The 22,607-nt window shown below is 46.7% G+C and overlaps 1 protein-coding gene across 4 annotated transcripts in view; it reads right to left on the bottom strand.

Annotated features, from left to right (window-relative positions):
* Window positions 1-517: 517 nt before the first annotated feature.
* St3gal5 (ST3 beta-galactoside alpha-2,3-sialyltransferase 5) overlaps window positions 518-22,607 on the bottom strand; it is a 54,459-nt gene continuing 32,369 nt past the window's right edge. For 3 of the 4 annotated variants that reach the window (XM_041641178.1, XM_041641181.1, XM_041641184.1), the window contains exons 4-7: window positions 10,225-10,568; window positions 6,032-6,218; window positions 4,140-4,298; window positions 518-1,770 (exon numbers count right to left, since the gene is read on the bottom strand). In XM_041641178.1, coding sequence (XP_041497112.1) covers window positions 1,522-1,770; window positions 4,140-4,298; window positions 6,032-6,218; window positions 10,225-10,568 — 939 coding nt within the window. In that variant the 3' untranslated portion in view covers window positions 518-1,521. The remainder of the gene's footprint in view (window positions 1,771-4,139; window positions 4,299-6,031; window positions 6,219-10,224; window positions 10,569-22,607) is intronic. The other variant, XM_041641191.1, reaches the window with a different exon arrangement.

Raw genomic sequence — 22,607 nt, 5'->3', positions numbered from 1 at the left:
AACCTGTAACTACAGAGGTGGTTTGAATGGGAATGGTCCCCACAGGCTCATTATTTGAATGCTTTGTCCCCTGTTGGTGGAACTATTTGGGAAGGATGAGAAGCTGTGTCAGCTGGAGTGGGTTTTGAGGTTTAAAAGGCCCCATTCCCAGTTAGGCTCCTTCTGCCTCATGTTTGTGGAGCAAGATCCAAGCTCTCAGCGACCCCTTCAGCACCATGCTTGCTGCTTTGCTCCCGTGTTCCTCATCATTGTGGTCATGGACTCACCCTCTGAAACCCTGAGCCCCAAATTAAATGCTTCCTTTTAATAAGTTGCCTTGGTCATGGAATTTTGTCACAGTGTTGAAAAATAACTACGACACCCATCACCAGAGGGGCGCTTGACTTGAATCAAAGAGCTAGGGGAGTGAGGTGCCCCAATTCTGTCCTCACATGCAGCACCCAGGGTGAGGGTTCCACTTAGCAGAGAAAAGGGATTTTCCTAAAATGAACAAATGAAGGAACAAACACTCAAAGTAACTAGATCACAGGGGGCTCTGCAAAAGCTTTTATTCTTTTTTCTTTCTTTCTTCGACATTGTTTGTTATACACTGTCAAGCATTTGAAAATCTTTTCTCTCTTTCTTTCTTTCTTCCTTCCTTCTTTCAAATAAACAAGTTGTAACAATGGGAGGATCTCACTTCAGTGCTTCAGCAATGTGATCATCCCTGGAAAGGTTCATCCCCCATGGCTCTGGATAACTGAGGCACTGTCATAATTTCGATGTACCACCTCAGACAAACAGCAGTATCTTAAATAACACATAAGTGCTTTGGAAGGACAGAAAAAAAAATTCTCTAGAAGTTTAAAAGTATCCTGATGGTGTGGAGAGACATGGCTTCTCCAGTCTGAGGCAACTTCACAGGACTCAGCAAATAGTGTCTCACCAGCCAGCAACCTCCAGGCCAGCTGCTCTGGCTGATTGCTGGTGAGTCTAAGACAAACCGGCAGAAAGGGGTTATGAACTTGTCTAGTGGTCCCGACCTCCTGCAGCTGCCAGTGGTCATGAGTAAGCCCTTCATCCAAGAAGTAAGAAGTGTCTCTGCCATCAGTTCTTCCAAACAGAGCAGCAGAATCCAGAATCAGGCACCATGGCCGTCATCAAAGGGCCAGAGAGCCCTCTGCTCCCACCTCATCACCTGCTGCCCACTGTGCAGAAGACATGCGTACAGTGTTTGCAAGTTAAATTATTTCCTTATAATACAATAAAGGGTCATTTGATATGATTCTCTTTGAAAAGTCTTTCCAATCCTATTCTTAAAATTAACTTATAAAAATGTGCAAAACCCAACACTGACTTCAAATAAATAGGGCAAAGACGTGGGAAGAGCTAAACTTTGTTGGTGCTTTTTTTTTCTTTTTTCTTTTCTTTTTTAATGAAAAGTTTAAAAACAGCAGCTGCCCATCAAGCAGCGGCAGGGTGAGTGGAAGTGGAGGCTTCACCACCGGTCCCAGCTGCATTTCCAATTGAGGTTTGTTGTGCTCAAAATTCACGATGGATGCCCCCACTGAGGTCCTTCACCACACCCTCCTTGATCAACTTCAGGAGGAACTTGGTCTCTGTGGTCACATTGTGCATGGCTTGAAAGTTCATGGCGCCCATGCACTGACTGTCGAAGTAATGCAGAGGAATCCTGGGTCGACTGAGGTCATATCCAAAACCTGCCAAGCTGACTTCATCACACAGATGTGTGGCTAAGACGATGGCAATGACACCGATGGTGGGGATGTTCTGAAAGAACACAGACCAATTTATTCCATTTATTCATTTTTAAAAATAATACTTTAACTCATTTTTAATTATTTTTTTTTTCACACAGAGTTTCATTGTGTAGCTCTCTGGTTGTCCTAGAACTCACAGAGATCTACCTGCCTCTGCTCACCAAGTGCTGGGCTTAAAGGTGTGCACTACTACACCCCGCTATTTTTAAACTTTTGAAATTATAACATAATTACATTTCCCCTTCTCTTTCTTCCCTCCAAACCTCCCACATATTCTTCCCTGCTCTCCTACAAATTCACAGCCTCTTTTTTCACTAGTTGTTACTGCATGCATGCATGCATAATACACACACACACACACACACACACACACTCCTAAATATAACCTGCTGGGTCTGTGTGTTATTTGTATATATGCTGTAAGGATCTATCAGGTCTACTTCAGAAAGGACCCTCTGTGGTCCTTCCCAGGGCATGGTTTGTGGATCCCATCCCTCCTGTGGGGCACATTTTCCCTTATTAAATTCTCATTTCTCCCAGATACCTAGTTGCTGCTAGTGTCGCACTAATGTTACAATTTGCTGTTCCTAGACCATTTTTATATATACAGCAGATAAGCCAGACCTGAAATAAGGACTATCTTTTTATATTTTTAAGATGTATAAATGTATGTGTGTGTGCGTACATGAGCACTTGGACAGGCATGTCTCTGTGCAGGCCTGGAAGTCAGAGGACAACTTTCAGGAGTTGGTTCTCTTCTTCTCCCTGTGGGCCCGGGACTGAACTCCTGTTCCGCAGCAGGCGTCATCACGCTCATCCATCTGGTTGTTGTTGTTTACAATAGGGTCTTGCCATGTAACCCACGCTGGCTTCTACACCACAATCTCCTACTTGAGCCTGTGGAGTGCTGGAGTCCACGTGTCACTCTGCCCGGCTACATTTACTCCTTTCAAAATAGATTCAACTAACTTTGGCTCAGCAGGCCCAAGGCTCATCCCATTTTAGCTTCTCACTGTTGGCACACCCTCTGTCTGCCTAGCATCCTGCCATGCCTCCTGGGATGTGCAAGCCTGGCACAAGCTTTCTGGATCTACACTCAAGTTTTGGGTAAAGACAGCACCATAACAAGCCCAGAGAGCTTGTGGCTAACAGTCCCGAGGGCTGTTGCTGGTCCAATTGCAGGCCATTTCCCGTATCTGTGATGTGTGAGCCCAGAAATGTTTCAGGTATTTCTGGAGTACTTGTTCATAAGCAGCAAGGCATCCTGGGACTTGGACCCACATGTACTGATACTCTTTTGTATTTCATGCATGTCTTATACATGTACTATAATTTTATAAGTATTTAGTGTTGTTGTTTTGTTTTGTTTTTGAGACAGGGTTTCTCTGTAGCTTTTGGAGCCTGTCCTGGAACTAGCTCTTGTAGACCAGGCTGGCCTCGAACTCCCAGATCCACCTGCCTCTGCCTCCCAAGTTCTGGGATTAAAGGCGGCACCACCACCTGGCTTTTTTTTTTTTTAAAGATGGAGTTTCTCTGTGTAGTCCTGGCTGCCCTGCAACTCACTTTGTTGACCAGGCAACCTTCAAAGTTTTAAAGACATGAGCCAAGCTACAATAAAATCATTTTCCACACCACTGCCTTCTGGCAGCACATGTTAACTTCAGGCTAACAACCTACCCAATAGAAACCTAGAACACAGAGGTTCTCAAATTATCTGGGTAACTTTGAAAATATCCCCATGTACAGATCACAACACTGACTAGTGAAGTCTGAACGTCTGGTGTGGGGCCAGACTGAAAAGCACTGTCTTAGGGCTGTCTTCATTTATCACCGACTGTGAAGCATTGGTAACTACCAAGTCTTAGTATCTTTTTTTTAAATATTTATTTATTATGTATACAATATTCTGTCTGTGTGTATGCCTGAGGGCCAGAAGAGGGTGCCAGACCTCATTACAGATGGTTGTGAGCCACCACGTGGTTGCTGGGAATTGAACTCAGGACCTTTGGAAGAGCAGGCAATGCTCTTAACCGCTGAGCCATCTCTCCAGCCCCCAAGTCTTAGTATCTTACAGAGATACAAGATACAGAACCTTTCAGATTAACGAAGTGCCTCTTCATGCCTGGGGCCAAGATGCCTTTCTTAACATTTCAGCAACATGTGTGTTACTGTACTGAAGAGTACACTAGAAGGCTAATTCAACCACAAGAAGACCTGACACCAAGGGGCGGAACGTTAATCACACGTGGACCTGTTTGGTCATTGAGTAGGCTTCCCTACTAGAGATGCTTCTAGGGGTATAGATGAGCCTGCACAAAACTTAAACCTATTTTCTCTTGTACACAGAGAACAGTTAAGTGAGCAGTAACAAATATATACCTTGTCTTGGCCCCAGAATCTCAGCTGAGGCTCCGAGTACTGAAGGATGTCAAAGGCAGTTTCTTTGATGATAAGTGGGTTCAAAATCCTGAAGTGTTTGGCCTGGAGTGGGATTTTTTCTGCCACCTGCTTCCAAAAGAAGAGCCGAACCCAAAATGGCTAAGGGAAGAATGCAAGCAATCGTCAGGATACTTACTAACGTCCTCCTGTCAGCAGAGGGTAAGAAGGTTAATGATGAAGGTCATGAGCACAGCTCCAGCTGGCCCTGCACCCCAGAGCACAGTCATCTAAATGTATGGAAATCCAGTACTTCCGCCCAATAATGTAACCCCGAAACTTGCAAATTACAAAGTTGCTGCAGACCTGAACAGAAATGACAGAACCAACTTGTTTGCTTGAGGAAGAAATTCCCCAAGGATGACCTGAGCCAGGGCTCTTGTACACTCTACAGCGTTCCCAGGGAAGGTCAGTTAACAGGCTCGACTTAGGGGTGGTAAGCGCGGGGAGTGCCTTGTTGGATGGGTTCTCACCACATACCCACTTTCCACTGACTTTATTTCCTAGTCTCATAAAATTGCTTAGCAACTGACTAGAGGTCACTTCATTTTCCCATCAGAAATTCTATGCTATAGAAACTCCAGAAGGTCACAATCATCCACAGAGAACCAGGCTCGGGACATGTAAACTGTTCCATCATGTGGTATGGCCTACTAAATTAAAAAGAATGTCCATTTAGCCACGTATTGTATGCACGTGTGTGTGTGTGTGTGTGTGTGTGTGTGTGTGTGGTGTCATAGCACATGCATGGAGGCCGGAGGAGGATCTCTGGGAATCACTTCTCTCTCTCTATCATGCACCACCTGGGGTTGAACCTGGGGTGCCAGGCATCTCCATGGACCCTATCCTGTTAGTTTTTTTTTTTTTTTTGGTTTTTCGAGACAGGGTTTCTCTGTGGCTTTGGAGCCTGTCCTGGAACTAGCTCTTGTAGATCAGGCTGGTCTCGAACTCACAGAGATCCACCTGCCTCACAGAGAGAGATAGTTATTTATTATCAGCTTGATAATTGAGCTCTGAAAATTATTTCACTTTAATGCATGGGACTACATCAATTAAGTAAATCAATTAAGCAGTATTAACCGGTTATGGGACAGACCAGCAAGAGGAAGCTGAGCCAGTGGAGGCCTCCGCTGCTGCCCTTGAGGATGTTTTGGATTTACTCCAATGAGAGGATCCTGCCCGCAGCATTTTGGAGAACATCTTTGGGATGGTTATTGTATAAACTTCAGCACAGTTTACATTCATCCAGCAAATCTCACTTCTTGAACTAAAAGTCATTCTGTCCATGTCTGCAGAGCAAGGTAATCAACCTCACAATAGGAAGCGTGGTCTTAAAGTTGATGCTGCCTTTTAGTGCGAACACCATTTTCACATGAAATTCTCTTTGTAGTTTTGGTTTACTTATTTATTTGCTTGCTTCTAAGACAGGGTCTCATGTAGCCCAGGCTGGCCTCAAACTCTACATAGCTGAGGATGGCCTGGAGCTTATCCTCCTGCCGCCACCTCCCAAGTACTGAGAATATAGTGTGTGCCCCTTTAGCCAGTTTTATGTGGCAACAGGGAATGAACCCGGGCCTGTGCATGCTCGGCGAGCACTCCACAGACTGAGTCACACTTTCAGTTCTATGTGCCAAGTCTTAATATTAATAAGGTTCTGAAGCAAATGTGCAGGGGAGTTCTGAGGGATTTCTACAAAGAGGGAGAATATCATTTCAAAGACCAAGCAAAAGTTTGTATTCTACTGTGAATATTTAAAAATAAAAGTCCATAATTTCAATCTAAGATGCCCTCACTTTTACCAATGCTGGATTTCCAGAAGAATTCTGAGGGCTTACCAGGGTTTCATTTTTTATCATTGCTTGAAGCCACTTGAAATCAACACTCTTGAATAAAACGGTAACAAACAAGTCATTGGCGTAGTACTCCACCTCCGACAGCGGGGCACCCTCTGGGTAGGTCATCCTTATGGTGGTTTTGTTTCCAACATGTTCAGAATAACCCTCAATTGGTGCACTGTTTAACCTAGTCAAACAAAGAGGAACAATTGACAAAGGAAGTCATTAATCATCTTGTCACACTGTGTGACATCCCAGCATCCTATGCCACGGCCTTCATGAATCAGGACACTGTTGGAGTAGGCATCCCTCCCAGTGACCCCAGCGGCCTGCACATCGCTGCCCTTCAGGGCGCTGGCTGAACATGGCCTCAAGCCCATGCTGTCAATTTAGACAGTTCTGTCATGTCCTGGTATTTTAAGCTAACCCAAACATAACACTTAGGGCTTTCCTGGATATTACTTTCTTTGAAAGTCTCCCATTTGCTCAGATAATTAAGAGATCTTGCCAGAATCCCAAAGTTTCCTGAGTACTTGGGGTTACAGAGCTACCACTGTGCCCGGCTAGTTAATGGTCTTCTGAAATCGCATAAAAATGTCAGCCACATAGTTGTGTCTAACCTTGCTATCTCATGCTACTTCCCCTTCCTGATCTTTAACACCCCCTCCCTTGGTCATTAAAACTGGCTACTGGACAGGACAGTTAAATGCCAGAGCACACCACTGGGCCAGACTGTTTTCCTTCTTCTGTTTTGAAAAGGAAAGGCACCGCTGATATATATAAAGTCTGCAGATTATTAGGTCTGTAGGTACTAATGTATGGATACAACTTATTAATTACATTATGCTAACTTTCTGAGTCTGAGTATCGTGTCTCTGTTCTCAGGAAAAGCATACTCAAGTTCTTAGGGCTTGCTATTGCAACTTTCAAACAGGGTCAGGAGAGAGGAACAGTACAGACGGTATCTGATCTTTAACAGCTCAACTTAAAATCTTATAATTTTATGATGACCCAAAGCAGTATGCATCTGACAGAAACCCTGTTCTGAACTTCAGATTTCGCTCTTTTCCTGGGCTGCTAACATCTGTGGAATGATACGTTTTATGATGCCACAGGGTGATAGCCAGGTGGATCACGAGGGGAAGAGACTGACAGTCTACATTAAGCTCAGATGTCTAACAGGTTAGGTGGAGTCAGTGCCTCCCCACTTCTCCCCTCCCCTTACACGCATGAGTGGGTTGACATGGGGAGTCTTCTTCAAAAGGTCTCCAACTTATCGCTTGAAACAAGGTCTCTCTATTGAAGCCAAAGTTCACCAGGATGGCTAGTTAGTCTATGTAGCCAGCCTGCCTCTGCCTTCTGAGCCTGGACTTATGGAGCATGGAATCTACAGGCTGGCTGTCATGCCCGGCATTTCCTCAGGAGACCTGAGCTCCAGTCCTGCAGCAACAGCCTTACGCACTGAGCTGCCTCCCTTGTCCCTTAATGCAGTCCCGATGGAAAAGTATGCTGGGCGTACAGAGGGAAGCCTCAAAAGCCAAGGGCATCTGTATATATCCAGGGAAAATAAGCAAATGGAAAGTATGTGGTCAACCAGGGAATCTGGGAGAAGGTAAATGAAATGATTTGTACTATTCCCACAAAATTATGAGAATAAAAATGCTTCTTAGCCAATCTTTGTCTTTCTAAAAGGGCTCCAAGCACCCTTCACTGTCCCTGGCACACTGGAGCCTCTCTGTGCAAGGAGCCCTTGAAGTCCTCACGCCCCAGTCCTGCCACCCCAGGGCATCAAGCCCCTTTTCTGGCCCCTCCCAGCTATCAGCCCCCTCCTCACACCAGGCAGGGCTCCTCATTCAGCCGTCCCCACCTGATTCCTTTCTGAGAAGACACACACTGCTGTCCTTCAGAGCCAGCCTGAGGTGCAGCCTTCTCTAGCCACCTCTGCCCCGGAACTGAAGGTCTGCACTGCCAACACTGGTCCCCCCTCCCCCACCAGCTTTCCCACAGCCTAGCCCTGCGCTGCTGGACAAGTGGGGGCTCCCGGCCCTGCTCTGTACGCTACTTGCACACGGGTGTTCATTGATCGGCTCAGTGGGACCAGGTGCAAGGGGCTGGAGCCTCCAGAGCTTGTATTTAAGCAGTTAAGGACCGGCACCTTTGTGTCTTTCACGGCACCTGCTAGCGGTGACACCACCACCCACTGGGGTTACTCTGAGAAGAAAGCATGAGTGTACGGCAGCCGTCACAGCCACTGACCCCCACAAGCCTAGCCTGCTCTGCTCCTGCTCTCCTGCGGCTCCCTTCTGCGTCCTCCTACTTTCTAATCCTTGCCCCTTTGAACACGTACCCATTCACCGACTGCACCTTGCTGCAGCCCTCGGCTTCCTATGCGCTCTCCTGAAGTAGCCGTGGCGTTTATGAGCACTGAACATAACCCTGTCGCTCACTGCTCTTAGCACATTGTCTCCACTGTGGATGAACCTCACTGCTTCTAGGGTACAGATGAGGAAACTGAGGCATCACGGAGTGGTTGGTCCAAATCACAAAGGTCCCATGTGAGCATCATCACTTGGAGGTCAAAATGTCTGGAGTGGATTTTATTATGTCCCTCACTAACCTGTTCCTTCCACTTCCGGGTGTCTAACAGCAGTTTCTAAGGCCAAAAGCGCTTGGAGTCAAAATCTTGGTATCATTTGACATTAGTTTTCAAACCATTAAAAGGGGCTGCCAATTTGAGTGACTTTTTAGTATGTTGCTCAGATTCAGCCTCTGTCACTGCTCCCCCTTTCTGTGTGTAACCAACCATGAGTGTCAGTCACACCTTCCCCCAGGCTCTGTTCCCATTCTCTTGTCTTCAATCTGCCCAGACTGAATTAGGACCCAGCTCCTGTGGTTAATTTATGCAGTGTACTAAGGGTTGGAAAAACAGACACAGGCTTTGGAGACACCGATTCTATTCTAAAAAACTTGTCCAAGGAACTAACTAATCAGAGCTGGATAAAAAGACATGTGGCTAAAAAAAAAATACAAAGCAATTTCATAATGAAAAGTAAAAAGATGAGAACATTCTAATGTCTGGCAAGAGAGTCACCCAATAATTCATCTTCTTCTAAAGGAGTTCTAAGATATTAATGATTTAGAAACTGTATAAGTAAAGCAGGGCTGGAGAGATGGCCCAGTCGCTAAGAGGACTTGCTGTTCTCCCAGAGGACCACAGTTTAGTCCGAGCACTCATCCTGGGTGGCACACAAGAGCCTATAACTTCTGATGTCCTCTTCTGGCCTCCACGGGCACATGTGTGCATGTTCACATGCACACTCACAGATAAACAAAATCAGTCTTTCAGGAGGGAGAGAGACACAGACACAAGCACATGCCCAGAGCCACAGTGAGCAGTAGCATAGCAAACCAGCAGCGGCTGGCCGCTTGGGCTACGGGCAGTGCCATTCTCTCCCTGATAATGCATACTTTACATCTATCACTGGAAAGCCTTTCTTTCCTCACTGTCACTGATACAGAGCCTCGAGTATTGGAAGCAAGTATTCTACCATTCCGCCACACCCCTAACCTAGGGGAAGAACTTAAGCACAGTGTGGTGGAGCACACCTTAATCCTGGCTCTGGGGAGTTCCATGCCAGCCTGGTCCACATAGTGAGTTCCAGGACAGTCAGAGCTATCTAGAGAAACCATGTCTCAAAAGACCAAACACCAAACAAATAAGCCAATGAAAAAAATACCCTTTAAAGAGTTAGGTGAGGTCAGAGAACTCTAGAACAGCTGTCTACTGCTTGTGTTGAGTTCTTACTACCCGAGGGGCCTTCTACCCTAGCCAGCACTGTCTCCTAGGGCTCGCTATCCTAAGCCAGGCATCCCCCATCATCCTCCTGTCCTCCACCATCCTGTAGCTAACACCCTCCCTAGCTAACACACTGTTTACCAAGCCCTCCCATCCTTCCAAACACCCCTCTTCTGAAAGGCTTAGCAAGTGACTTCAGCCCACAGCATACTCCTTGAATCTAGCATAACCAATAAATAGTTTGGGACACCTGGCCATTTGTGGCTCTGTTTCACAAACCCAGGTGTTGAAACAGAGATGCTGAAAGAGCTTCCAGGTTTCCTCTCTGTCCCCAGAGCTGCACTGGCCCAGAGTAGGAGCCTAAATTCTAGATAAAGCTGGTTTTGAGTGCAGATACCTTATCACCACATCAAACTGGTTGAGGGCATGGCCCAGCTCTAGTCCATGTAGGATGCCCCCGTTCCCAATAACCACGCAGCGCTGGCAGTGCTTGGCTCTCAAGTGTTCAGGAAAGTCACGCTCAGGCAGCAAATCCAAGAGGCTCTGGACTTTACTGGAGAACTTCCGGAATCCAAAAGGAGGGTCATACTTGAGCTCGGCTTCACTGGCCCTGGGAACCTTCTGCACAAAGGGCTCCAAGTTCATGCTGTACCTGTGCTCAAATAACTGAGCCATGGCTTTCTTCGCGAACCTGGGCCGGCATTCCTTCTGTAAGACTTGCTGGGCATATCTCTGAGCTCTCTGAAAGGGGAGGACCAACATGGGCTTTAGAACCTCGGCAACATTAGAAATAACACCGTGTAGACAGACACTCAGCCCTGTGATGCCTGGAGCCACTCCCGTGTTGATTGCCATCTGCTAATATAGAGCATTTGCCTTTTAGGGTTAGCTTTAGCTCAGGAACAGGACGGAACCAGGAGGCCACATCACATGACAAGAATAGAAACTCCACAAGGGTATTGATTTTATTATGCCCGTGAGACAAACCAGTCACATGAAGACTGCACTTACCTGCAGTGTGTGAAGTGGTCAGGTTTACAGAAGCTAGATGTTGGGGACCACAGGCTGAGGGGGTGAAGAGGCAATGCATCTAACAGGCATGGCGTTTCAGTTTTGCACACTGAAAGGCTCTGGAGGGCCAGCAAGATGGCTCAGTAGGTCAAGGTGGCTGCTGCCAACCCTGACGATCTGAGTTCCATCTCTAGGACCCACATGATAGGAGGAGAGTTGACTTCCAAAGACGGTCCTCTGACTTCCATTCTATGCTACGGTGAGCACGCACGCGCGCGCACACACACACACAGAGATCTGTGCAGACAGAAACACAGAGATCACTCTCTCCTTCTCTTCCTCTCTTCCTCTCTCTCTAAAAAAGAAGTTCTAGAGGTCTGTTTCATCATGCTGAATTGGGGCCAATAATGCAGCTTAGTGGTAATCTTCGCTTGACATGTTGCAAGACTTTGGTTTGGTTAACCCTGCACCCCAACGGTTAAGATGGTTAAGATAACGGTTGTGTTATGTGATTTTCTGTGGTTTTTTTTTTGTTTGTTTTTGTTTTTTACCACAGCAACAATAAAGAGCTTCACATTTTCTATCTAGCAGGGCAAGAAACAGTCTTATTTATCAATAGGATTAACTGGCTTTGGACAGTCTAAAAGACAAATGACCTTCAGTGTTATCAGGGAACGAGTGTCCTGACACACAGGACTTGCTGGCTCACTCCCATGTTCCCAGAGCTAATGGCTCCTATCAGCAAAGCACAGCTACTGTGGACGAGGCCCAAAGATGCCCCACATGCTCAACAGCCTCACCTGCCTCAGGCCTGCTGCACCTGCCTCACAGGCCTGCTCCAGAACAGCTTCCTTCTGTGTGCACTTGAGTACGGGTGGATGTGAGGCATGAGGTCCCGTGCCCACCAGGACACCTATTCCTAGGACCTCCTCTTATCTTTAAACCTGTCTGTGCCTCAGAAAGATTCTCACTGCTGTAGTCTGAAACATCACCTCAGCTGGTTTCCTCAGACTCTTAGGATTTTACTCTTATTTTTATTACACTTTATTCTGTGCACATGTGCGTGTGTGTGGGTGCCTGTGTCTTAGTGTGTGTGTGCATGCGCATGTGCAAGTATGTATGTGTGTTCGTGTGGGGGGGTGTGGGGACAACCCATGGGAGCCAGTTTTCTCCTTCCTCCACGTGGGACTAAGGGACGGCCTGACTGTAAGGAATGACAACAAGGAGGCGTCTTACCAGCCATTATCTAATATTTGTAAAATCTATTTTTGAGGGGAACATATTTCTCTCATTTTAGTAGAAAACCTTTCAAATATTTTAACAGTATAGCCTTGAAAATTTATTTAGTACCCATAAAGGGCACAGCATGTGCATTTTGGGAACTGACTCCATTTTGGAAACGAGGAACTGAGGGATAATCCCCCAGCCTTATACTCCTCGTGGGTACCCTAAGATGAGGTCACTGCTGAGGTCCCTGTGGTTTGGAGGTGGTACGACCAGTAGTGGGCTGCGCACATGCCACGGCTTGAAACAGTGGCTTCTACACCCACAGGAAAGAGCAACACTCCAGAGACTGGCGCAGGGAGGGACTGGCATCCTCCCCAGGGATCCGTCAGAAAGCCAAGCAAGGAATCTGTCATAACCCTGTGTCCTCACAAATACCAGGCGGGTGAGACTCCATCCCTCATGGGGTCTTAAAGCCAAACTGGAGGAAGCAAAGCACACAGAGCCGCCCCTTTCTTCATTCACCTCGATAGACTCCAGGTCTGGAGGTCATAAACAGCCATTTTCGAAGCCCCAAAGACTCGGTTAACCCCTGGGATACACGCCGGAGGCCCAGGGCAGCTCCTCTCCGTCTAGACTGGAAGGAGGTTGCAAGCAAGCTGGAAGCATGTGCACAGCTCTCTTACGTTGCCAAGTCTTTCCTTTAGAAGTTTCCTTCAGAGAGGAGTGAAATTTCATTCCATCCCCTGTCCCGGCAAAGGATTCAGTTTCAAGCTTCAAATTTAATCAAGCAGAGTCCAAGGCCCAGCTGTCACCTTCTGCGGTAACTCTCCCTGTGCCTGCTTCACAGCCGGCAGGACATCTGAGGGAGCGAGCAAGCATACTGTGGATGCTGTAGCCAAAGCAAGTCCCTCCTCACTTCTGTTTCCCTTGTTTGTAGCCATGCTGAGCTCTGAATGTGTCTGATGTGGGGAGCCGTTCCCACATACTCCATTGCAAGATGACGCTGACCATCAGCACCACCACTGTAATCAAGCCAGTGCGCATGCACATAGTAGCTTTCCATCCCTTGCTCTCTGCCTCTCCCGTGGAGTCATAGGGTTTGACAGGCTGCAGCCAGTCAGAGTTTGACACGTCCGAGGCGAGGACGGTTAAACTATATAAGGACCGGGTTTTTGACCCTTGAGGTCTTCGCTCTGTAAGCTTATGCTCTCCCTCTCAAGACGCATAAAGCTTTTCTGCAGAAGGATCCTGAATGTGCCGCGTCGTTCTTGCTGGCGAGACGGTAGCGCAGGACATCTGGTGCCGAAATCCCGGGAATCTTAACATCGTCAGCACCGCCGGAGACCCCTTGGACTCAAGGAGGATTCAGAACTGCAGGTGAGTACGTTCAGAGAGGCATGTCTTTTTTGGATTTCAGACTGGACCTTTCATCGCCCTGAAGAGTAGCGTGGAGGCCTTAGTGATCTTCTGAGAGCGTTTTTGATCATCGTTTTGGGACCACCAAACTGTTAGGTACGGTAAGTCCGACGTAGATAAGCGGCAGTACCTTACTGTGCGCTTCAGTCTCTTGTAGATAAAAGAGCCACGCACGGATACTTTCCTTTTCGGACACTTTCGTTTTCGCCGCACTTGTAAGACGGACGTAGATAAGCCGCGGGTGCCTGCTTGTCATCATGGGCTCCTCGCAGTCCGTTATCACAGCACTAGAGTCGGTGTTAAAACAAAGAGACATAAAAATTGCCCATCGGACGCTGAAAAACTTCATAAAAGAGATTGATCGAGTGGCTCCCTGGTATGTTTGCTCCGGATCGTTGACTCTTGCCTCGAGGAACAAACTAGATAAAGACCTCGATAAAAAACTAATTGAGGAAGACTTAAGGCAAGGAACAAAGGCCATTTGGAAGTTGGTTAAACACCGTCTGGAGGATGAAGCCTGCAAGGCTATAGTGGCAGAGGGAAGAAACGTCCTAGAAGAAGTCCAGGACAGTATGTCAGAAACTGAACGTACTGAGAGGTTGGGTGCGCGCAGAAAAAAAATTAGCCCCTATTAAGGAAAAAGACCTCCCTGGTAAGTCTAAGGATGAGGGGATGAATACTTCGGACCCTAATGGTCCACAATGCACCATGATAAAAAAAGGTAAGGAGAATGGCTCTAGCCGGTACCCTCTGCAGGAACTTAAGGCTTTAAGTATAGATAGCTCTAATGACTCTCATAGCTCTGGGGATGAAGATTTAGACCCCGAGAAAGAAGTTGAACTAGATGAGGAAGCAACCAGATATGAGAAGGAGAGATGTTATCCCGATGATTGCTTACAAAGCGACAGAGGACAGCTTTACACAGCTTCTTCACAGGTGGTTCCTTCGGCACCCCCTCCTTATGAGATGCGCCCGAGGGCCTTTTCCTTCCTTCCTGAGAAGGTAAAGAGAAAATTGTGCTTGGCCTACCCCGTCTTTGAAGACGTGGAAGGAGGACGGGTGCACGCACCTGTGGAATATAGCCAAATAAAAGAATTGGCGGAATCGGTTAGAAAATATGGCGTTACCGCTAATTTTACCCTAGCCCAATTAGACAAACTGGCTATGACTGCCATGACCCCGGCTGACTGGCAAACGGTCACCAAAGCATCACTTGTTAGTATGGAATGGAAAGCCCTTTGGTATGAAGCGGCCCAGGAGCAAGCCAGAGCCAATGCCATCACACACTTAAGTCTTATCTAATTAAACAAAAATGGGAAATAATGAAGTTGTTGCCCCCGACGCCAAGAGTGGCCATTGCCACTGCTTTGTTCACTATAAATTTTTTAAATTTGGATGACCATGATCAGACCGCGGCGGACCGACACTGTTCACAGCCACGGCGGCCAAAGGAACTTGTAAAATGGAAAGATGTGTTGACTAATGAATGGAGAGGCCCGGATCCTATTTTAATAAGATCCAGGGGAGCTGTTTGTATTTTTCCACAGAATGAAGAAAATCCTTTCTGGGTCCCTGAACGGCTAACAAGAAAAATCTTGGAACGGAAGGATGGCGGGGATCACTCTCATGCTGATTGTGTCAACCTTTCTGTTGCCGATGCCGGTGATGTCTTCGCGAGTTGAGAGCCGCCATTGTCCAGATCAACTCTACCTGCCTTGATCTGTCCTTCACAGAGGGACTGTCTGCTGTTTCATACTTCAAGGAATGGGTGGGGATGGAATTATTTGGTGCAGTCATTTGCTGTGGATTGGTGTCACTTCTCTGACTGGTCTGTAAGCTCAAAACCCAAAACAAAAGAGATAAGGTGATGATTGCACAGGCTCTGGTCGCCCTAGAACAAGGGGCTTCCACTGATATTTATGCTCAAGCAATAGGCCACCGACTGAACAGCTCTTGCACACCTAGAACTCAGGTTCACTGCACAAGGTAGAGTGTTCAGCCTGACCTCCCAAGAGGGGTGCTGAGCTAAGGGCATCGCACAGAGAGTGGTTCTCTCTGAGAGACATGTTGTCCTGCATAAGGGTTGCCTGCCTCATTTTCCCTTTCCCAGAAAAAATGGCAGAGGGCAGGTCGAAAGCATCCCGGGTTCAATGAATCTAGGGATAGATTTCGTACACGTCTTACATATTTTTACATTGGGAAGTACAACCACTGTCTCTACCCTCATAGCCTGGGAAAGCCAGATTGCTTTTAAAAATGAAAAGGGGGAGATGTGGGGAGCCGTTCCCACATACTCCATTGCAAGATGACGCTGACCATCAGCACCACCACTGTAATCAAGCCAGTGTGCATGTGCATGGTAAATGACAGTTTACCTTGTCAAGCCAGTGCACATGCACATAGTAGCTTTCCATCCCTTGCTCTCTGCCTCTCCCGTGGCGTCATAGGGTTTGACAGGCTGCAGCCAGTCAGAGTTTGACACGTCCAAGGCGAGGACTATATAAGGGCCAGGTTTTTGACCCTTGAGGTCTTCGCTCTGTAAGCTTATGCTCTCCCTCTCAAGACACATAAAGCTTTTCTGCAGAAGGATCCTGAATGTGCCGCGTCGTTCTTGCTGGCGAGACGGTAGCGCGGGACAGTCTGCAATCACAGGGGCTAACTTTTCCAAACTAGAATGTACTTTGGCACCTCTCTTCCTTTCCCTACATGGGGTTCACAGCTCAGAAAAATAATTCAAAGAAGGAACAGCTTACTTTAAGGAACGGAGCACGGCAGCTAAGTGAGGGAGGGCTGACTGGCAAGCGCCAGCCCCTGGCCTGGCCACGCAGCCCTGGGATTCAGAGAGCTGATGTTATTCTTACAAGATACTGTGTCAAATCTAGGGATGGAAAAAACCTTTAGTTCTTCAAAATCTCCAGGTTGAGCTTCTCAGTACCCACAATGAGAAGAAAGATACCTTAAAGGTCCAGCTGTTTAATGGTGTGACATTTGCCATGAAACACAACATGAAAGTTCACCGAAGGGAATTAAGGTCAAGCTAATTCCCGCAGCAGAATCTCCATGCCATTTCCACTCCTTAACACTAAGGACCGTGTTTCTTAGAACACAAACAAGCAGCGCACTTGTGAGTACACGACGGAGCTCCATCTGCACGCCTGCTGATTCTATAATTTCACGAGAGGAGGGAATTTAGGTCAAAGAACTTCGGGTTAACTAAATATGGGAAGACAGCTCTTGGGACCTGGGTGCAGTTACTACGGAAATGCTTGTTTCCATATCTGTAATTGCACACTGGCTTCTTCCTCCCTTTGAGGACCAAAGCATTTTGCCCAGTGTCTGGCAAAATCGAGGAGCCAAGTTTTCAGGCACAAGTTACCTGTCTACAGCCTCATTGTGAATAAGCAGACAAAACTTAAGGAAACTCAAGGGAAGGATGCCACAGTGAGGCCTCTGTGTGGAATTAGGTGAGAACTGATTATAAAGGGATCTGAGGGAACTAACTAGGGTTAGAACACCCCAAGATGAATTTAGTGCAAATGGTGTAATTCAGAGACTAGCCCAAAGGAGTAAGTCCTACTGTGTGCATTCATACTCACCTGTTAGGACAGAAAGGCTGGGTAGTTTCAGGTCTACTTAACTAGCAGTATCATCTGGGTTAAAGCAGTGGACACGGGGTGGGGACTTCAGCTTTTTCATTTTGGGGTGTTCTGTGGAAAGGGAAGTGGTACCAAAGACAGCAGAGATGTGTGCAGGGTGCCGCTGCCCCAGGTCTAGGACCAGCTGGGCAGGATGAGCCTACAGACTGCAAACACACTTAGTGGGGTCTGCGGAGCTGAGAAAGCTGAGGAACTGGGCCACAATCATTAACCATACTGCACAGAATGCTGTCCCCATGGGGGTCTGTGGTCTTTGGCTCCCTGAAAAAAGAGTGGGCCAAGTTCAAATCACTCATTCAAACCAAGCATAAATTAACATAACATGACAGTCTCTCCTCAAATACCTTTTAAGCACAATTTCAGTCTGTGTACTCCTGATATACCTGAACGTCACTTCAGAGACGACCGCTGGTCTTGTCAACAGCAGGCACATCAATGGGCACCGCTAAGTGAGAACACACAAACTCTACAACTCAGCGGCTACTCTCCCAGCCCCGCAGAATGAATGCCAGCCCAGTACAGCTGGGGACACTAGTATCTGACAGGGCAGGCAGGGTACCGCTCATGTTTCGGGAAGCTGGATGTAGCCAATAACGCTAACAGGGCTCATTCTTCTGAGATTACACACGCACGATCTCTCAAATCTGGCCACGGGTAAAGCCAGGGGTGCGGTGCACATCTGCGGTCCCAGTCCCTGCTGCACAACGTATAACAAACCAGTGCTATCTGCTGTGCTTCTGAGGCCCCTGTCTGTCCCATTTCCCATCTCTTTTCCTGCTGTGCCCACCTCAAGCCCTCCATGGCAAGCTGCACATACTAGAAGATCAGCGACATCTTGCCCAGACCTTTCTGAAAAGTGGGGCAACCTGACAGGGTTAAACTGGTTTTTCAATATTGCTGTTGCTGTTGTTTTGTGTGTCCCTCCCCCAAGAAAGGTGGGTACAGTGAGCCAGCTGAGCAGGGAAAAGTGTCCCATAAGCTCAACCTGAACCTGAGTTCAATCCCTGCGTGGTGGACAGAAAGAGCCAACTCCTTCCTGTAAGTGTGCTATGACCTCTATGTGTGTCTGTGTCATGTATGCATCGACACACACACACATTTTTTTTAAAGATGTTAAAAGAGCTACTAAGAGTTTAAGGCAAGCCTGAGACACACAAGAGCCTGCCTTTACCACATGGCATTGGCATAAAAGGAAACAGGTGAATCAATTGAATTCAACTGAAGACCCAGACATAAATCCATATACCTATGGACACCTGAATTTTGACAAAGGAAGCTAAAATTATACAATGAAGAAAATAAAAAAAGAAAGCTTCAAATGGTGCTGGTCTAACTGGATGTCAGCATGTAAAAGACTGCAAATAGATCCGTATCCATCACCCTGCATGAAACTCAAGTCCAAGCGGATCAAAGACATCAACATAAAACCAGATACATTGAGCCTGATAGAAGAGAAAGTGGGAATAGCCTCGAAAACATTAGCATAGGAGACAACTTCCTGAACAGAACACAAGATCAACAATTAATAAATGGGACCTCATGAAACTGAAAAGCATCTAAAAGGCAAAGGAAATTAAACAGACAAAACAGCAGCCCACAAAACAGGAAAAGACAGAGTGCTAATATCCAAAATATTAAGAAACTAGAAATAAAAAAACCAAATAATCCAATTTTAAAATGAGGTACAGATCTAAACAATTCTCAGCAGAGAACTCTCAAATGGCTAAAAAATACTTTAAAAAGTGTTTAACATCCTTAGCCATCAGGGAAATACATCTGAGATTCCATCTTACACCTGTCAGAATGGCTAAGATCAAAGACACAAATGACAGCTTATGTTGGAGAGGAACAAGAAAAACACCTCCATTGCTAGTGGAAGTGCAAACCTGTACAGCTACTTTGGGAATCAATATGGCAATTTTTCAGAAAATTGGAAATTGATCTACCCCAAGACCCAGCAATAGCACTCTTGGGCATACACCCAAAGGATGCACACTCACACCACAAGGACATTTGCTCAGCTGTGTTCATAGCAGCATTATTCATAATAGCCAGAACCTGGAAACAACCTAGATGCCCCTCAACTGAAGAATGGATAAAGAAAGTGTGGTACATTTACACAACAGAGTATTATTTAGTTGTAAAAGACAATGACATCAGGAAATTTGCAGGCAAATGGATGGAACTACAAAAGAATCATCTTGAGTGAGGTAACCCAGATCCATAAAGACAAATATAGTTCGTATGTACTCACTCATAAGTGGACATCAGAAATAAAATAAAGGATAATTAAGCTGTAATCCACAGACCCAGAGAGGCTAAATAATAAGGAAAACTCAAGGAGGGTATGCATGAATCTCACTGTGAAGGGAAAAAAGAGCAGGCATCACTAGCGGATGGGGAGGCGGAGATGAGAACAGGAGGTGGGGGCGGAGGAGGAGAGCAGTGGAAGAAATGACCGGAAAAATGTAACATTTCAGAGTGAGATAGAAACCTAGTGCAAGGAAACTCCCAGGCATCAACAAGGATAACCCAAGTAGTCAAGACTCCTAGCAACAGCGGATATATCACCTGAGCTGTCTGTCTCCTGTAAACAGGCAAGACTTCCAAAGGAGGGACTGGGACACCAACCCACCCACATAATCTTTGACCTACAATTTGTCTTGCCTACAAGATGTGTTGGGGTGGGCTGGAGAGATGGCTCGGCTGTTAAAGGCCAGACTCACAACCAAAAGTATAAAATGTGTTGGGGTAAAGGTGTCACAGAATTTGTAGGAGTGGTCAGCCTGAGACCCATGCCGATGCCACGAGAGGGAGCCTACACCTGACACTGCCTGGAGTACCAGGACCCAGAGGATGGATGACCCAGAGACTCAGGACAGAACCAAACATGATGGCAAAAAGTCAATAAAACGATTCCTAATGATATTCTGCTACACTCATAGATTGGTGCCTAGGCCAATGTTGTCAGAGAAGCTTCACCCAACAACTGCTGGAAACAGATGCAGAGCCACAGACAAAGATTAGGCAGAGCTCAAGGAAGCCTGCAGAAGAGGGGGATGAAAAATTGTAGGAACCAGAGGGGTCAAGGACACCATAACCCCCTCCCCCCCCCTGAGAATCAACTAATCTTGGCTCATAGGGACTCACAGAGACTGAACCAACAACCAGGGAGCCTGCATGGGATTGACTGACCTAAGCCCTATGCATATATGTGGCAGTTGTGTAGCTTGGTCTTCTTATAGGACCAAGAAGGGTGGTAAGCAATTGTCTCTGACTGTTGCCAGCTTCTGGGATCCTATTCCTCATACTGAATTGCCTTGTCAAGTCTTAATATGAGAGGAGCTTACTGCAACTTGATATGCCATGTTTGATTGATAGCCATGGGAAGCTGGCCCTTTTCAGAACAGAAATGTTGGGAGAGTGGGGGAAACTGTGGTCAAGATGTGAAATAATAAATAAATAAATAAATAAATAAAATAAATAAATATTTTTTAAAAAGAACCTGCACCAGACAGATGGTGGTGGCACACGCCTTTAATCCCAGCACTCAAGGAGGCAGAGGCAGGTGGATCTCTGTGAGTTTGAGGCCAGCCTGGTATACAGTGGAAGTTCCAGGACAGCCAGGGCTACACAGAGAAACCCTGGCTCAAAAACAAACAAAACAAAACAAAACAAAAAAGAACCTATGTCTCAAATAATACACTTGGACCTCGGTTCTCCCATGGCTGTCACAGGCTTTCAGGGGCTATGTGCACATAACACTCCCCTAGTCTCTCTTCCCCAGTGGAAAGCCTTAGCACACTTTCTCCTTTATTCTTCCCTATATTTTGAAATTTGAGGATTTTTGTTGTTGTTGTTTGGTTTTAGAAACAGGTCTTGCTATACAGTGCATGCTGGCACCAATCCCTGCTTCAGCCTTGAGTGCTAGGATTACCATCATGGACTACTATGCCCAGCTCCAGCGTTAGTTTTCAATTGGAAAGACGAACACATTTTGCTAAATGCAAAAGCCAGCAACAAAAGATGGTGGGCTGTATTTACATGAAACAGCAAACAGCCTTAGAGGCAGAGAGATTCAGTTGCCTGGGCAGTAGTAACTGCTAATGGTTCTGGAGTTTCTTTGGGGGATGATGAAAGGCTCCATACACATCACCAAGCAGCACCACAGTAAATATGTGAAAGACCCTGCACCATATGCTTTAAACAGTGACTTATGATGTGTGAATTGCATCTCAATAAAGTGGAGAGAAAGAGGTTGAGGGGTAACAAGAAAGAGCAGCTCCACCCAGTGCACACAACAAGGGCAGTGCTGGGCTGACGGGAGGCGAGGGTGGACTCAGGGACTTCCATGTGCTCCTGAAGATAATGAGAGACCAAGAGTGCTGGGCTGATGGGAGGCGAGGGTGGACTCAGGGACTTCCATGTGCTCCTGAAGATAATGAGAGACCAAGAGTCTTGGCGGGGTGGGGATGGGGGGGCAAGATGCAGCAGGTTCAGTTTTCAGAAATTCTACTGTGCGATCACAGGGCACGCCTGAGGCAAAGAACAGACAACACCGAGAGCAGAGACTCCTGAGAGCCAGCTTGCATGCAGAGCTTTCCTTAGACTACTGGGAACTGTATGAACTTAATTCCACTCAAATGATTTACAGTTCGGCAGACTTGTGACACACTTACATGAATTAATATGGGAGGGAGCGTAGCAAAGGGAAAAGATCTCAAGCCCTTTCTCCTGCAGTCTGGTTACTGGTCCAGTACATCTTTCCATCATTAAGGCCGCATAGGCAGGTCTCATCATTTGCCCCAAATCAGATCTTTCAGGCTAGGCCAGTGTTCCCTCCCTTTTGGTGGTGTCTCAGAGATGCAGTCCTAAGTCTTCTTTTGGTCTCTATCAAGAGTCATTAGGGCCCAGAAGAACTTTAATGAGCAAAAACTACAATGATTATGGGGCTGGCACTGTTCTTCCAGAGGCCCTGGTTTGATTCCCAGCATCCACCTGGAGGCTCACAACCATCTGTAATTCTAGTTCTAGGGATTCAATGCCCTTTTCTGGTCTCTGTGGGCACTGCACACTTGAGATATAAGGCATATATGCAGGGAAAACATCTATATACATAATTTTCTAAAAAAAATGTCAAAAAGAGCAATAGTTACAATAATCAGAGCAAGAGCGGGGTGATGGCTGAGGGTCAAAGTGCTTGCTGCACAAGTCTAAAGACCCATGGGAAAACCAGGCGTGGTGTGCACACACATAAATGCACATATGTATAACTGTCTGACCTCTAAAAAAGCAAGCCGAGCACCCTTGTAGACCATGTAGCTTGGAGATGGGGGATGACAAGCGCACTCCACGCACAGTGCTATGAGAAAGTATCTACCTTGTGCCCGCAGCGTGTTCAGCCTCACGTGAGAGACCAGTCTCTCCTCTACTACACGGACTCCAGAGTCACCACGTCTACCCTGTGCCC

This window comes from Microtus oregoni, unplaced genomic scaffold (genome assembly GCF_018167655.1).
Source record: "Microtus oregoni isolate MIOR12 unplaced genomic scaffold, Mior012 000002F_ref0000024, whole genome shotgun sequence".
NCBI lineage: Eukaryota > Metazoa > Chordata > Mammalia > Rodentia > Cricetidae > Microtus > Microtus oregoni.
This window is presented reverse-complemented; position numbering and strand designations above follow the sequence as displayed.